A 17612-nucleotide genomic window follows, 5' to 3' on the forward strand; every position below is an offset into this window, starting at 1 on the left:
CTCTCCCACAACCACTTTGTTTAGGGAAGGTGTCCCAAAGATTTCTCTTCACATTATAAACTAGCAAGAAAGGAAAGGGCTTGAGAATTTGTAAATAATGAGCACAGAAAACCTTCTGAACATCAGCCATTTATTGCATGTTCAACAGTTAGCTTTTGAGGGTCCTTAGGATCCCAGGCCAGGATCTAGGCACTAAATATACAACAGAATCATGGCCAAACACACAGGTTCTTAATTTAGGTAGGCTGGATTCAAGTCCTAGCTATATAGCTTACTATCTCTTTAAAAATTACCCAATTACTTTACTTCTCTATGACTCAGTTTACTCATTTATGAAGGAGGGATACAAGTAACACCTTTCTCCCAGCTTTATTAGGAAAGTTAAATGGCATATCATGTGAAAACCACTTAGAACCATCCTTTGCACATAATAGGACTTAATATCTGTCAGTTGTTATTATAAGAGGAGATGACTTTTGCTATGGTTTGGATATAGTTTGGCCCCAGCAAATGTTAAAATCTGATCTCTGGGGTTGGCAGTGAGGCCTACTGGGAGGTGTCTGGGCCATGGGGCAGTTCTCTCATGAAAGGCTTGCTGCCCTCCTTCAGATAATGAGTGAGTTCTCACTCAATGAGTCTGGCACCTGCTTCTCCCCTCCAATCTGCCCATCTTGTGATGTCTGCACACGTTTGTTCCCGTTCACTTCTGCCATGACTGGAAGTAGCCCAAGTCCCTCCACAGAAGCAGATGTGCTTCCTGTACAGCCTGCAGAACTGTGAACCAAATAAACCTCTTTTCTTTAGAAATTACCCAGCTGCAGGTATTCCTTTATAGCAACACAAATGGACTAAGACAGTGCTTAACAATTTTTGACAAATCACCTATTGATAAACTTCTCCACCATCACCATAACTGCCTTCCCTGCCCTCTTCTCTAGCTGCCTAATCCATGCTAGCAAAGAAATGACAAATGAGAATATTTTTTTGAAACAGAGTCTCGCTCTGTCACCCAGGCTGGAGTGCAATGGCACGATCTTGGCTCACAGCAACCTCCACCTCCCAGGCTCAAGTGATTCTTGTGCCTCAGCCTCCTGAGTAGCTGGGACTACAGGTGTGCACCATCACACCTGGCTAATTTTTGTGTTTTTAGTAGAGAGGGAGTTTCACCATGTTGGCCAGGCTGGTCTTGAACTCTTGGTCTCAAGTGATCCACCTGTCTCGGACTCCCCAAGTGCTGGGATTATAGGCATGAGCCACGGTGCCCCGACAGAAATGACAACTGCATTAACTAAACTAACAACTAGGATTGTGGTACTGGAAAGTCTTTAGTTCATTCCAGCTCCTGCTTTTTACAAATGAAGACATGAAGTCCAGAGATGTTGCCCAGCTTGAATCAAAACTCACACAACTAATTAGGGGTGATGCTTGTATTAGATCTTGGGTCTGTACATTTTTAGTTCAGGCACTGGTCTGGAGAAATCTGCAAAGCAGAAAATTAGTCCACCCTCTCATTTGGCTCGTGTTTGACTCCACCAAGGGAACAGGTAACACTGCTCTTCCTAGGTGGGGGGTTTACCTTGCTGTAAATTTCTATTTTTAGCCTCTATAGAAGGCCTACTCCCTGCAGATTCACTCCGGCTAACAGACTGCTGTGGGATTTAAGGCACTCTCCATGGTGTTTCTTGGTGGTTGCCATGCCAACGAAATTTAATAGAAACACAGTTTTCTAGTTGAATATTCTGGTGAAGGCTTTAAAGCCAGATTAACAGCTTCAACTCTGAAGCTTAAATGATGCAAATGATTTGTACTGGCACATAGTAGGCATACGATAATACTTGTTGAAATTCAGAATGAATACATATATGCAATTAGTTGCATGAGGCAGCTGGAAAACCTAACAGCTGAGAACCGAGCTATTTATTAAAGTCAATACTTAAAAGTCAGGGTGGAGTGGTGGAGTAAGTTTATCATATACTCCTTGGGAAGTGGTGTAGCTCTGGGTTTTCCTAATTACCTAACACTTGGTGTGAGAAATGATTTGTGTAATTCCAAAGGACTGTGTCTGATCTTTGGGCCACTTACTAGCTCTGCAACCCAGGGGGTTCCCTCTGCACACAGATGTTTGCTGCAGACATGGAAAAAGTAGCAGGAATCTGACCTTGGGTTCCTTTTGCAGGCCTTTTATCTGGGGCAAGTATTCAAATCTTAAAGAGTCTGTGTTTAGTCCCCATAAGACTGTTTTTTGGCAAATGTAATCAACATATTTAATAAATGGATCAAAAAAATTTAAACAGCCTCTCTGGTTCAAACCTTTCAAACCTGTGTTTGAAAACAGCCCTTCTGGCCACAATGAGTGAGTGAATGCTATTTAATAAACGGAGAGGAAAGGGAGCTCAAAAATCTCCCTTCAATTCCTAGGTCTTTCCGCTGGGATTCTCTAACCACCCCAGCCTGAAGGGCTCTTCTCTTCTCATTGAGATTTATATTCTATATTAATCATTTGGCCTTCCTCCCCTCCTTCTTCTCTTCCTTTCTGCCTCTTTAGCTCTCTTTTCCTACCTATTCTTCCCTTCAGCCCATCCTCTTTTCCTCTCCACCACCCTTCCTTCCACAGCCATGATGGAAAGTGACCAGGCTTTTGGAGTGAGAATTAGCTTCAAATTCTTACTACCTCTCATGCTTCTTAGCAGCATGACCTTCGGCTGTCATCACATCTCCAGCAGCATTCTGTCTTGTGCACAAAGGGCTGCCAATGTCTGCCTTCTTGGTTATTGTAACAAAGGAGTGTTTCTCAAACTTTAGTGGTCATGAGAGTTACCTGGGGAGACAGGTGAAAACGCAGATCTTCAAGATCCACAACAGCAGATTCCAATTTATTAGGTCAAGGTTTCAGACATCTGCATTTTGACCAGATCCACAGGCTCCCCAGTCCCACGTTGAGAAACATTGGATATGTGCATAAAAGTTTAGTATAGTAAGATCCATTGTAATTACTCCAAAGGTGAGAGCTATGATCATTAATAATTCAGCAAACATTTATTGAACATCTGCTATGTGCCAGGCATGATGTCAGGTGCTATAGACACTTCCCATTTAATTCCTTTTACTATGTATTTAACTTGTTCTATATATATATATGCCTTGTTCCCATCCCACTAGTTTTAAGTGCCTGGAAGTCAGGGTAAAACAGCATAATGTGGCATAGAAAAACATCAATGTTAGAAGACATGAACTCTAATCCTGATTTTATTATTTATTACCTATGTGACTTCAGGCAAGTCACTTTACTTCTCAGAACTTTATTTTCTTCATCAAAAACTGGAAAGTCAAGACATACAGTGGTTAAAAGCCTAGTGTTTGCCATCCTGGCTCTAATGCTTTCTAGATTTGTGATCTTGAGAAAGTTACTTAACTTCTTTGGGCCTGTTTCCTCCTATGTAGAAAGGGGACTTACTTGTTCAATATTCATTCTTTTAACAGATATTTTTTTAGCACTTTGATCAGCACTGTGCTAAGTCCCGGGAATATATTGGAGAGTAAGACAAACAGGATCCCTGACTCACATAGTCTACAATTTAACATTGGATGTAAGTATTAAGCAGACAACACCACCCATAACCCAGCACATAGAATTATGACAAATCCTATCGTGATAAATTTTCCTAATAGGAGCTAACCTTGTCCAGGAATGTCAGAGAAGACCTTCTCAGAGAGAGAATACTTAGGATGAGCTCTGAGGGATGAGTAGGCATCACCAGATAAAGAGGCTCCAGAGATGGGAAGAAGCAGGACTCTTAAGTAAAGGGATGCCGGTGTGGCTAGAACTGAGTGCACAAGGTCCCCCCCTACCTCATAGGTGTTCAAAGATTCAGTGAGGTAATTGTTGGTGTATACAAGTGACACTCTGAGACCCACTTAAGGCCCTAAATGCATGTTCACCAAAGTTGAATTTCCCACAATACTCAGCTTTAGGCTCTGCACAGAATAACCTCTCCATAATGATTTGACAATATTTATGATATTATTAAGGTGAGAAAAGGACTTTGAAAATCTTCATCCTCTCATTTAACAGGGGAGGAACTTAGGACCATAAAAGAAGTAGCAGCTGTCTGAGAAATGGGAGGAGCTGGCCTGGTGCAGTGGCTCACTCCTGTAATCTCAGCACTTTGGAAGGCCGAGGTAGGCAGATCACCTGAGGTCAGGAGTTCAAGACCAGCCTGGCCAACGTGGAGAAACCCTGTCTCTACTAAAAATACAAAAATTAGCTGGGCCTGGTGGTGGAGCCTATAATCCCAGCTACTAGGGAGGCTGAGGCAGGAGAATCACTTGAACCCAGGAGGCAGAGGTTGCAGTGAACTGAGATCACGCCACTGCACTCTAGCCTGGGCAAGGGAGCGAAACTCTGTCCTCAAAAAAAAAAAAAAAGGGGAGGAGTGTGAACCCGAAACCTTTTCCTCTCCAGAACATGATTTTGTTGTGTTTTGCCATGAAGGCAGTGGGTGTGAGAGGTTGACCTGCAGGTGCCTCCCAAGATGACTGAGATAACCTGGCACTCCAATGTGCGTATCTTTCAGGCTTTAAAATTTTTTACTAAATAAATTGATTGTTGGAATAAATATAGTCTTGAGAACGAGTCAAAAAGTAACTTCAAGGAAATATAATATTTTCAAAGCAAACACATCCCAGCACAACTGCCTATCTCCATTTATGTGGATGTTGGTACATATTAGTTCCTCTTCTCCTTCCTGGTTTTTAAAAGTGTGTAGGCCCCTTTCTTACGGAAATAATAATAATTATAAACGAAGTAACAACAACGATAATAGCTTACTTTATCAGCGTGTGTCCGGGTCAGGCAGCATTTTCACCTCCATCATCATGAGTGCGTTCAGTCCATCGCCCTATTAAGAGGTAGGTTCTGATTACCTTCATTTCCTAGATGAGGAATCGAAGGAACAGAAAAGTCTAGTTACTTGACCCAGGTCCCAGAGCCAGGGTTTGAATCAAGTCTTATACCAGAGCTTGGGATCTTCATTGCATTTGATGTGATAATTCACTTGTGAAAAACAAAGCAATTCATTTGTCGAAAACAAAACAAAATCTCAACTATTGAGCTCTTTACAGTTAAAATAAAATCAGGTGTTGAAATGAGTAAGCCCCGAGAAAAGCCACCCCGAAGAGTCAAGAGGATGCAGTAACTGTCTACAAAGGAACAGAATCTCTTTTGACAAGAAAACCGATAGTAACTTTTATCTTGGTTTCACATTTCAGGAGTTAGAGTAGGGTAAACCAAAACAAGTTTTTGTTTTTTGTTTGTTTGTTTTTTTTTTTTTTAAAAAGCAAGCCCAGCAAGCTGAAACATCAGGGTCCTTCAGAAGGAATGATTTGCCGTCTTCTCTTTAGGACATCCTCTCTTTTGGACGGCAAACCTTTTCTCCAGGGAAAGAGGGCGCCCTCCTCAGAAATGGGGGTGCAGGTGAGGGATCGTGTTGCTCTAACTGTTCATAACCTCTGCACTTTACTAGATTTATCTCTGCCTGTTAAAGCAGCCTCAGGACACTTGGCTAGGAAGACTGGAGTGTACTCTCTGGGTTAGTTATTTTGGGACATTCTCGCCCAGCTGCTTGGGATGAAGAGGTCCTAATTAGATACCCTGACCTTCCAACAGGCAGATTTAAAAGAAGATGCTTCATCCTCATCCACACTCTCCCGCTCCCCACCAAAAAACTAAGTGCAAAAAAGCTTGCCAGGGCCTGCAGAACGCGCCGCGCCTGCGAGGCTGACACGCGTCTTCCCTTCCCTCCCCCGGGGAACGGGCCCCGCATCTCTCGCGGTGATGTCAGTGTAATCCGCAGTCGGCTCGGGCTCCCGGCTGGGTAGCGGGGGGCAGATGGTGCTCCCGCTAGCCGGGCAGAGCAAGGGTGTCCCCCGCGGAGGTGGCAGCCTGGAGCGTTCCGGCACCCCCGCACCGCCGGCGCGGTGCCCCGGGTGCCCGCGAGCGCCGCCCCCGCTGGCTGGCAGCGCCTCGCTCCGCCCTGGACGCGGCGGGTCCTGGCGCGGAGGTGCGGCGGGGGGTGGGAGCCGGCCCGGCTCAGCCTGATTTACGGCTCTGCTGAAAACCGCTTCGCTCCCGCAGCATCGGCACCGGCGGCGGCGGCTGCAGCAGCAGCAACAAGTCGGGTAAGAGGCGGCCGCCGGCCATGTGCGCCCGCGGCTCGGCGGAGGGGAGCGGCTGGGGTGGCCGGGGCAGCCGGGGCTGGGGCGGGGGTTCCCGAGCCCGCAGCGTGGCGGGGAGCTCGGAGAGCCGGCTTCCCGGCCCCCACTTGCAAGAACTCGCGTGCGCACGAATCCACTCTGGTACCCGTGGGCTGGCACGCAGCGGAGCGGGGGCAGGGAGAGCTGAGACCCCGAGGCAGGGTCATTGCCAGCCTGCCCGGCTCCGGCAGCCAGTCAGTTAGGGCTCTTCCGCCAGCCGCTTGGACTGGGGTTTCCGCTGGGCCCATAAAAGCCTGTGTGGCTCTGAAGTGTGTGATTACCCATTTCCCCATCCAAAAGGCCACCCCTTTCCCATTGCCCCCCTAGAATTCTGACTTCCCCTTTCTCTATCTCTTGCCAGCGTCTTTGGCTCTGAGCTGAGCCAGGGTTTGCATGTGGTTCCCAGAAAACCAGTGGTTAAACATCCCGGCGTACCTACCGCAGGAAGAGGTTCCCCTCTCTGGGGGCCGGAGGCTTCACCTAGAAGCCTTGCCACTGTCTAGGCCTCCTGTCTGGGGACCATCTGCCAGTCTGCTTTTGAAGAGGTCGAGGCACTTTTCACCCAAAGACACCAGTTGGGCTCCCTCGTTTCGGGTCCAATGCTTGTTACATTTAAGTAGAAACCATTCATGGAGGAATAGATAGGCACTGCCTGCAGAATTGGGTTGCTAACAGTCATCTGTTGCTAGGGTGAAGATAATAAATTCCTACAAGGAAATCAGAACTTCCTGTTATTAAGAGAGTTATGCAGATACCTACCTGGTTCAGACATTGACCATCCCTAGAGGCTGTCATATAAAATAGGGTTGACACAAGACACATCCACCCAGAACACCATTAGAATAAAAATCTTGGCCGTGGCCCACTTAGGTCAAATGGTATTTGATACATTGGGTCTCCGGGTTTCAGTAAAACTCACGGATGGGGTCGATTACTGTTACAATAAGTACTTTGGTTTATGTCATCACAGCAATACCTGAAGGGAAAAAAGGCAAAAATCTCAGGGTGAAAAAATTTCCGCTGATTGCAGGCTTATTGTCACTGTGCATAGCTTGAATCATCTTTCTTGTACTTGAGGAAAGGTCCTAAGCTTGCTGTCTTAGGACCTATTTTGACAATTCATGTGAGTTTTCATATTGTTTGTGGGTGTTCACGCGTCTCGGATTGTATCCTTAGAATGGCGTGCAGTTTTGCATTTAGTGTGCCAAATTCAGGAGGGCAGGAAACTGGAATTCCACGTGTGGATCTACCACTTCCCATCTGACCTTGGATTAAGGGCCTGACCTCCTTGCTCCAGTGTTCTCATCTGTGAAGAGGGAATGTTACCCACCTTTTTGATTCTAGGTAGGAGTTGGCAAACTTTTTCTGTAAAGGTAGTAAATATTTTAGCATTTTGGGGTATAGAGTCTCTGTCTCAGCTACTCCCCACTGCCATTGTAAATAATACAGAAATTGATATAGATGGATTTGGCCCCTGGGCTATAGGTTTTAATTGCAACATAAAATATTGTGTGCAAAAGTCACTTGAATTTCCTCTGCTATCATGGAGATGCGTAGCAGTCATTTTAATAGTGTGTTTTTCAGCAGACAAGTAAACTACCTATTTCCCCCCTCCCAGGACTTTTAGAGTAATGCAACAGAAGGCTTTTGAGGAAAGCAGATATCCCTGGCAGGAGTCCTTTGAGAATGTTGCTGTGTGCCTGCCATTCCGCTGCCCGAGGTGTGGAGACCATACCAGATTTAGAAGCTTGTCATCCTTGAGGGCCCATCTGGAGTTCAGTCACAGCTACGAAGAAAGAACCCTCTTGACAAAATGCAGCCTCTTTCCATCCCTCAAAGACACAGACCTAGTCACTTCCTCAGAACTCCTGAGACCGGGAAAGTTGCAGAGCAGTGGCAACGTGGTAAAGCAGAAACCGAGCTATGTTAACTTGTACAGCATTTCACATGAACATTCCAAGGACAGGAAGCCATTTGAGGTGGTGGCAGAGAGGCCTGTGTCCTATGTGCACACCTACACTGCCATGGACCTCCGTGCAGACTCGCTGGATGGGCCACGGTCAGGTCCTGGACTGCCCGCCTCAGACACCAAAGCTTCTTTCGAGGCACATGTCAGAGAAAAGTTCAATCAGATGGTTGAGGCTGTGGATAGGACCATTGAGAAGAGAATCGATAAACTCACCAAAGAGTTGGCCCAGAAAACTGCGGAACTGTTGGAAGTTCGGGCAGCTTTTGTGCAGCTGACTCAGAAAAAGCAGGAAGTTCAGAGACGAGAGCGGGCCCTGAACAGACAGGTGGACGTGGCGGTGGAAATGATAGCAGCATTGAGGCAACGCCTGACGGAATCTGAGGAGGAGCTTCTTAGGAAAGAAGAGTAAGTGTTGCTGACAGGAGATGCTAAGCCCATTGCTTTAAGCAGCGCTCCCAATCCCCCTTACAAGCAAATGCTAAGCAAGTTTGAGTTTTGCTTTTTGCAGGTGCCTTGACTGCATTTCTTATTGATATAGTTGAATCAAGAGGTACAAGGCTTTGATGTCATTTATGTTCTGTGTGCATGGTCTGCCGCCTAGCAACATTGAAGTCAAATATCCACTTCCTTCTCCAATGGGAATTTGTAAACCACAGATAATGTTTTTAGAGAGAAGAGTAGCACAGCCTACCCATGGTGTGATCCATTCCTAGCACCAAATGGTGTGCAGGGGTGAGTTGAATGGGAATGCAGAAAGGATGAGCTGAGTGACCTGTTTCCTCTTGACAGTCTCCATATTATAAAGTCAGTGATGCAAGATACTGTCTTACATACAAAAATACTCCTCCAGTATAAATAAGTTTGGTTTATTTGCCATTTTGTATTATCTTCCCAGGTTAATTAATTGTTAGTAGCTGATAATCCATTTAGTTTAATTGATATTTGGGAGAAGCAGACTTTAGGAAATTCAGAGGGAAGACTTTCTGATATTGCTGTACTTCTATGATTTTAGTTTGAGACTTAACTTTTTGGAAAATGATGTATATCGGATTAAGTTTTGGCCACTTGCAAAGAGCTGAGATTGGTTTTCACAAGTTATAGATTATACAAGCTATTGCTTGAGAAATCATCATACTTGGAGAAGCACTTCCTTATCAGTAAGTATAGATTTAACCCAAACTAGAAAAGTACACATAACAAGTCAGTGTATTTCCCAAATGCAGAACGTCAGATTTCATTTTAAATAGAGACTCAGAAATTCATGGAATCAAAAGACGTTAAAATTGATAGAGTAAAACATCCTACCTAAAAGGTAGGTTTCCAAATAATTTGAGTTATCTTATAGAGATTGATTTAATTTCATCTTTTCTTTGCCCTCTGGCACTCTTCTATTTTGTGTTGTCTCTTAAAATGTAATAATTAAAACTTCCTGAGACATTCCATAGATTAAGGAGATCATTGCTATCACCTAAATGCTTATATTCTACCTTGAGGGGAAGCCTAGACGTTTTTTGTTCAGGTGAGACATTTTTTTAAATTACATAGTTAGGATGGATTTGAATCAGCCTCTGACTTACTTTGCTCCTGGGGAAATCATCTCTAATTAAAAATGTTTCCCTTTTGGTTTCTGGTGTTTCCTGGTGGGAAGTTAGTGTCTTCACCCATTACTGGGCACAAGGGTGACCTACGCCATGCTGTTGAAGAAAGGGCAGATGGGGTTACTCTATGCATAAAAAAAGACCCAGAGTTAAGTTTATCAATCTTTGCTTGATTCAAGAACGGTGAGTTTAAAAGGCAACCAAATCAACTTTTTGAACTTATTTATTTGTTGTATTTTACTTATTAATTACACAAGTAATAATAAATATGAGATCTGGGGTAGTAGTTGCCTGGAGTGATGGGTTCCTGAATGCCTAATTATTAAAAATAACGGACTCAATAAAAGTGGGCCATGCATGGATCAGTTACATGTTGTGGTTAATCCAAGGCTGTTGCCTGAGCACCAGTTAAAAAACTAATATGTGTTAAAAAGGAAAAACTTGAATAGACAGAATTATATGTATAAAAATAGCCTTTCCAAGCACATCCTATCTTATCCTTCAGAGACAGCCACTGTTAAATGCTGTAGATGTCCCACTTGCAAAGAGTTGAGATTGGTGTCTACAATTGTACACACACCGATTACATTTTTCTAAATGAAATTGTGACACATACTGTCCTGCCACTTGCACGCTGAATTGTTTTTGTTTTTACTATAATAGGTTTCAGGCATCTTTCATTTACTAAATACAGAACTATACTACTCATTTTGACTGTTGTATAGCATTCCATGGTACGGATGCGTCATATTCCATTTAATCATTTTGTTATTGATGAATACATAGTTTTATTCCATTTTTCTAGTATTAAAAATAGTGCCTTGGTTATTATCCTTGTACATCTTTGTTCACATTTTTGTGAGTATCCCTGAGCATAAATTACGAGTTGACTTTTCTTGAGACAGAGTCTCGCTTTGTCACTCAGGCTAAAGTGCAATGGTGCGATCTCCATTCACTACAACCTCTGCCTCCCGGGTTCAAGCAATTCTCCTGCCTCAGCCTCCCAAGTAGCTGGGATTACAAGCTCCCAACACTGTGCCCAGATAATTTTTTGTATTTTAAGTAGAGACGGGGTTTTGCCATGTTGGCCAGGCTGGTCTCGAAGGCTTGACCTCAGGTAATCTACTGGCCTCCGCCTCCCAAAGCGTTGGGATTACATGGGTGAGCCACCGTGCCTGGCCACGAGGTGATTTTCTTATGTCATTTTCAGACTAACAGGAAAAAGCACTGATATTCTAAAAAAAGAAAACTTTTTAAATAAAAGTGCAGTGAAATTGCCTTAAGCTTTTAAACATAAACAACATCTTCATTTTTTTTTTTTAATGTTGATTTGGGCCAGTCCCATCAGTTTCTGTATTCAGGCCTCAAGTAATCATTCTTTCTGTACACAAAAGGGGACTGAAAGAGTCCTGTTTCCAGGGAGGACACTGGAGCTCTTGGTCCCAGAGCAGGACTGTGGACAGCGACCTCAGTGTCTGCAGCCTCTGGCCTCCCACCCCCACCCCTGCCAACTGAATGGGGATGCAGAGGGAGCTACCCACCTGTCACACCCTTAATACTGGGTTGATTTGCCTGCATCTGCCTGGCTGGGCGGTGGGTGTGTCTTCCCTCCTCACCACTCCCTCAGAGAGCTGTGCCTTCCATCAAAGAGTTGGCCTTTCAGATAAGGGAAGACCGTATTTTGCCGAGGACTATACCAGGAGCTGTGCTCCCCTGCCAGACACTTCCACATGAGCTCTGTAGGCCCATCTGTGAGAGAAAGTAGGTTGTTAACCATCTCATTCACAATTGACTTAAACTCCGGGGACCCTTTGAAACATAGGTAGTAGATTTGGTTTTAAAAAAGCAAACATCTATTATTTAAAATTCACATAAGCTTCTTTTACTTTTGGATTTTTCCTTTCAAATTTTAAAGTCCTTTCTTTCAAGTTAAAATACCCAAAGGATGCTTCTGCCCTGAGGCCATCTATAGGCTGAATCAACCAGATCGCAGAAGTCATAGCATACATATACTCATCCATATACTCATAGCAGAGGAGGTTGTTTGAATTGAAAATACCCTTGACCCTTAAACGACTCAGATTTGAACTGTGCAGTTCTACTTAAAAGCAGAGGTTTTATTTTCTCTGTCACCATTGAGACAACAAGGCCAATCCTTCTTTTTCTCCTCCTCCTTTACAATGATCCATTTCCATTTAATGAGTAGTAAATATATGTTCCTTATGAATGTCTTAATAACATTTTCTTTTCTCTAGCTTCCTTTAAGAATACAGGTATGTAAAACATGTAACATACAAAATCTCTGTTAATCATTTGTTTATGTTACAAGTAAAGCCAGGAGTTAAGTTTTTGGAGAGTCAAAAGTTATACTTGGATTTTCAACTGCTAGGAGATTGGTTCACCTAATCTCTGCATTGTTCAAGGATCAGCTATTTTGCACTTATGTACCAGTCAGTCTCATTGTATCCCCATAGAAGGTATCTATAGGTTTTGGAGTGAAAACCCAAGAAAGAAATTGCTCATCGTCTTGACAGTCAGTGTAACTTTAAAAGTCCTAGTGAAACAGGCATTTACCTATTGAAGGTATTCAGAGCTGGTGGGTAATCAGGTAAATCAATCCTGGAAACCTACAGTAAGGTATCCCTTAACAAGAAAGGATGGACTTAGTAGCTAGTTGCTGGCTGAGTTGGTCCTGTGGGGTTTGGAAAATTTAAGTGTAATAAAAGTAATGCAAACTTCACTCTTCTGCAATAAGGTTGAGAAGTCCTGATAGAACTTCTGTCATGTGCCCAGTGCTGTGCTGGTTGTGTGTGTGGGAATAGAAAATGCTTGCTGTCTTTCCCTAAGGTGTTTGTGCTGTGTATAGGAAGAATAAGGTATACTCCCAAACATGCCCATGTCCAAACAAGGGGAGTTTTGAGAAGTGCCTCAATATAAGCCACAGCTTCAAGTTGGTAAGACATTAGAGAACAGATTTTTCTGTGTGGAGAGGCCACACTGAGGGAATAAGGAGGAAAGGCAGAATTTGCATTGATGGCCAGAAAAGAGTGACCTTGAAGGGGCAGCAGGGAGGGCTGCTAGAGATGGCCCTTGAGTAGACCATGCGATTTTTGATTTGAGGACCGGAAGGTTGCCTCTGTTTCTTGTAGGATAACACATTCATTTTATACATGCAGAAAATAAGGCCCAGAGCAGGGGAATGACTTGCCCAAGGACAGAGATTTAGTAGCAAAGCTGAACCTGGAATCCAATTTCCCTGTCTCTCTACTGAGTGCTTTTTCCATCAGTTCACTGTGTCCCAGCCAGAATCTGAAAATGTGATTTTTTTTGTTTGTTTGCCCAAAGCGTCAAGACTTATGTAATCCTGAATGTGGCCCATTTTGGATGGGCTTGCTTCTTTGCTATTTTAAGAGGGCTGCCATGGTGACATCGTTTATTTTTCTGATGTGATTAAAGAAAATGTCAGCTGCATCTGAGGTGTTGGGAGGCAGGGGAAGGGGGGCATCATCAGTGTGGTCATGTTATTAAGCTTCTAGAACATCCAGCCCTGGGCTTTTCACTTGACTCTCAGATGTGCTTGCTTAATCGGGGTAGGGCTTTTGCCACTGCTAGGCTTTGATCACAATGAAAGGCCTCTTTGTGATTCCGTCTCTGATTTTCATCCTACTCCCTTACAGGCAGTAACACATAGAATCTGTTTCCCTTTTTCCTTCATCATTTGTCCTGTTCCAGCCTAAAGCCATGCAGAAGACAGATCTTTATTGAGAGTTTGCTGAGCAGCAGGTACTGATCTAGGTTCTAACTGTGCAGTGGTAAACCAAGTGAGCCCAGTTCCTGCCTTCATGGACCTTATAAACTGTTAAACAGGTCATTAGGGGTGTGACAAAAGAGACGTAGAGGGGGTGGCCTGACCTAGGTAATGCCCATTTAGGTTTTTATCCAGAGCTGACCTTGGAATGCTGACCTTTAAAAGGCAAATCTGACTTGGTAACTTGCTTTGTACAACTAAATCCTCTTGCCATTTAATTCATTCCCATTCTTTGATCAGCTAAAGCAGTGACTAGGCAACCTGGTATCCAGACTGATTCATAGCTAAGAAGCAGGCCCCCAAAAAAATCACGCTGGATATAGAGATCAGTGGGGCAGAGAAGGGTCTGCTTGCTCCATGTTGTTGGTTCGTGCATATAAATAGGGTCCTCTCTTTTCAGGCCGTGTTCTTGCAGAGTTACAGACTCATATAGAATAAACTATGTGTCAAGCACACCATCTCAGGGACGGCACGTGGTAAAATTTGGAAACGCGGGAAAGCTTTTGATTTCTGTCTCTGCATATTCTCCTCTTTACTCCACTCCCCTTCCCCCTACCACATCCTTGCTCTAGGCCCTTGGGACTCAGAATATAGTATTGGTAAACCTACAACCAATGAGAATAGTTTGATTTTCTCATTAGAGTTAAGGGCCAACAAAAGTACAGATGGGCCATGCCTCCAGACAGGCAGGTGCTGCAGATTCAGGCCTGCGTGGTCCCAGAGAGAACGCAGGAGCCGACTCTGTGCTCTGGGTTCACAGGCAAGCTCCCTGTGCTCAGAGGTGGTTGAATCCTGCTTTGGGATTTGCCTTGTGGCTGACACTGTGGTCTGTCTGAGGTGCTCTGTGATCAATAGCTAGACTATTTTTAGCCAGAGGTATTTTTACCATTTCATATTCCTCTGAAGAGTTTCATAAATCAGTCATGTAAAATGAAATTTAAATAACTTGGTAGAGTTTTGCCTTTGGGAGGAGAAGCCAATGTTAAAATGTTGTTTAAGAATAGAAGAGAGGCATCAATTTTAGATCCCACCCCCCTACTCCTGTAGGAGGTATCCGTAGGTTACTCATTGGTTTCATCCCCCAGTACTTTGTCTGGAAAAAGGAAAAGAGAAACTTAAGAATCTCTGTGTTGGTTAATGATTTTCAAGTAGAGATATAGTTGCACATTTCTTGAATTCAACAGAAATGCATTGATCCTGTATTGTGTACTGGGTTCAGGTTAGGTGCAGGGGGTACCTGCAGACAGTGAAGGAGCACACAGAGTCCCTGAACTCATGGATATAATGGTCAAATGGGGAAATGGCACGCTGGTTCATTGTGATGTGTGCCATTCACATGGTGATAGGGTACAAATTTCTGTGGAAAACACAATAAACCATGTCATGGATACCTGGGTGTGTGTCTGAGCATACTCCCTAGCAAGAGAGTCTGAGGCTAGAGAGACAGTTAATTGATAGTTAATTGTGGGGTCTTGGGAAGAGGAGGAAGAATGACCTTGGCAGAGAGAACAGCATATCCAAAAGTAAGTGTGGCTCCATGCAATAATGAAGGAAGTTAAAATAGATGTAAGAAATGGTTTGTGGATAGTAGATTATAATAGATGATAGGATCAGTGTGTTGTCACTCATTCAAATGCATAGTTCAATGCCTATGCGAAATTGCAGTGAGCACCACAGTGCGTGAACACACATTTCATTAATCTCTGCATATGCTTCTAGGGTGTGTTGGTCATATGATAGCATGTCTTTGACTTTTCCGAATTAACTTGTCTTTAACCCATTTCAGAAGAAGTAATTGAGAGGATTCCATCTGTAAAAAATGAAATAATAATATCTATTTTTTCAGACTATGTGGTCATCCTATAAATGAGTGAATGCATATGTGAATGGATATTTTTTCTAATTGAAGCTTTGGCTGTCTGGAAGGGGCTTTTTCACTCATTGCTCCCCTTCTACTGTGTTGGTTTCTGGATGCCTATCAGTCTGACAGATTTCCAGATCTGGAAATCATTCTGCGTAATAATGAACTTCAAGATCAGTTTCTTATATTGTACTGTTTTTTTTTTTTTTTAGTGTCAAATATCGCTTTAAATAAGCATATTTTCTACTGAAGCCTGAAACCTCAGATTTAATAATATTTAGCCTTTTTTTTTTTTTGATGAAGAAGTCAAAGATGGGGCCGGAAGTGGCTTAGAACCAGTTAAATTTCCCCAAGGCTGGTCTGTACCCACACCCTGATTGAGTTTCACTCAGGCTGGCCCTTATCTTCTCATCTGGCCTTCCAGCTTTCTCACTGTAGTCTGAGTCACAGGGTTGAGAACTAGAAATAAAACCACACAAGTCTTCTACTGTTCTGTCCGATAGCATCGTATTATTCTTTTTCTTAGTCACACTTAACTAGCTTTGTAATTACGTGTTTATTTCAGTGTTTCCTTCTTTCATTGTCTGACTCTCTCACTATGCGTATCTATTACATGCGAATGTAAATAACTTATTTTTATGAAAAGTAACTATTTTCACAGAAATAATTTAGTGAAAAGAATGGTATTGTTTTAAAAGTTTGTGTGTGGCTAAATAGAAGGCAGCTGGACTTTGGTAGTTCCACATTCAGTCTGTTGCAAATTTGTTGTTTTGGTTGAAACAGATGAAGAAAATCTAGTCTCCCACAGATATGTAGCAGGAAAATGGAGGGATATTTTAATAGCCTTCTCAGATAATCGTGGATATTTTGCTTTGATGCTGTGCCAAATGTGACAGTTGGTAGTTTCTTAAAGACTCATTGCAATGTGGGATCTGAAACCATATCAGTGAACATTTTGTACTTTCTTACTTTGAAATCTATTGGTCTATCTTGCACTTTGAATGGATATTTTACTGTTTGGAGTGTAATTATGAAAGAGGTTACAAATGCAATGTGTTTAACCATTTTTCTTTTCCATTCAGAAAAACCCCAAGATTTTGTGAGGAAATAAGAGGTGGTCCTGGATATTCATCCAGATTGAACAGGATGTGAATGAAAGGTGGATTTGAGATGTACACACATGATATTCCACAATTAGTCACTTGGTTTTGATACCTTTTTCATCTAACAAAGATACCCTACACAATCTTGGTATAATGAAATTCTGCAGTCTTTGTCTTGTGTTTAACTTCTCTTTTAAAACAAAACCATAGTATATCATCAGGCTTGTTTTAACTGTTTTTTTTTTTCTGCCCTAGTTGATGTAATACATCTATAAACTGAAATTAGGTTAGCAGTTTGTGGCAGGTTGGTTGAAAAATACAGAGGGTATTAACCTTTCAGCTTCAGGGCACAAGATAATTGGTTGAGAGAAGTTAGAAAAAAGATCTTTTCTTTTCTATAATGTGGCATAACATTCCAGGATCCTATTAAAGTTAATATTGTCATCATTAATATTAATTTTTTAAAATTTCATATGGAACCAGTAGCAAAATATTATACGATTTAAAAATACAGCCACAATCATAAAAGGTGTTGCATTCAGATTTGTTCTCTTGCTTTTGGGATGCTAATCCCGAGATTAAACCATCAAATGTTGCTGCCTTCGCATATGCTAAACTGTATAGCATGAAAGCCCTGGAATAGTAAATGTGTACAGAGGCGGGCGCAGTAGCTCACGCCTGTAATCCCAGGACTTTGGGAGGCCAAGGCGGGTGGATCACCTGAGGTCAGGAGTTTGAGACCAGCCTGGCCAACATGAAAAACCCTTGTCTCTACTAAAAATACAAAAAAATTCCCAGCACTTTGGGAGGCCGAGGCGGGTGGATCACGAGGTCAAGAGATCGAGACCATCCTGGTCAACACGGTGAAACCCCATCTCTACTAAAAATACAAAAAATTAGCTGGGCATGGTGGCGCATGCCTGTAATCCCAGCTACTCAGGAGGCTGAGGCAGGAGAATTGCCTGAACCCAGGAGGCGGAGGTTGCGGTGAGCCGAGACCGCACCATTGCACTCCAGCCTG

At 43.0% G+C, this 17612-nt stretch overlaps 1 protein-coding gene and 1 long non-coding RNA gene across 4 annotated transcripts in view; one reads left to right on the forward strand and one right to left on the reverse strand.

Moving 5' to 3' along the window:
* Window positions 1-7858, reverse strand: part of LOC116532986 — a 49977-nt gene extending 42119 nt beyond the window's left edge. For both annotated transcript variants that reach the window (XR_004261025.1, XR_004261026.1), the window contains exons 1-2: window positions 6692-7858; window positions 4829-4932 (exon numbers count right to left, since the gene is read on the reverse strand). This is a non-coding gene — a long non-coding RNA (uncharacterized LOC116532986). The remainder of the gene's footprint in view (window positions 1-4828; window positions 4933-6691) is intronic.
* Window positions 5519-17612, forward strand: part of ZNF365 (zinc finger protein 365) — a 29176-nt gene continuing 17082 nt past the window's right edge. The window contains exons 1-2 of one of the 2 annotated variants that reach the window (XM_032252584.1): window positions 5519-6177; window positions 7871-8626. In XM_032252584.1, coding sequence (XP_032108475.1) covers window positions 7884-8626 — 743 coding nt within the window. In that variant the 5' untranslated portion in view covers window positions 5519-6177; window positions 7871-7883. The remainder of the gene's footprint in view (window positions 6178-7870; window positions 8627-17612) is intronic. The other variant, XM_032252582.1, reaches the window with a different exon arrangement.

Source organism: Sapajus apella, unplaced genomic scaffold (assembly GCF_009761245.1).
Source record: "Sapajus apella isolate SASKATOON/1434 unplaced genomic scaffold, GSC_monkey_1.0 scaffold78, whole genome shotgun sequence".
NCBI classification, from domain to species: domain Eukaryota; kingdom Metazoa; phylum Chordata; class Mammalia; order Primates; family Cebidae; genus Sapajus; species Sapajus apella.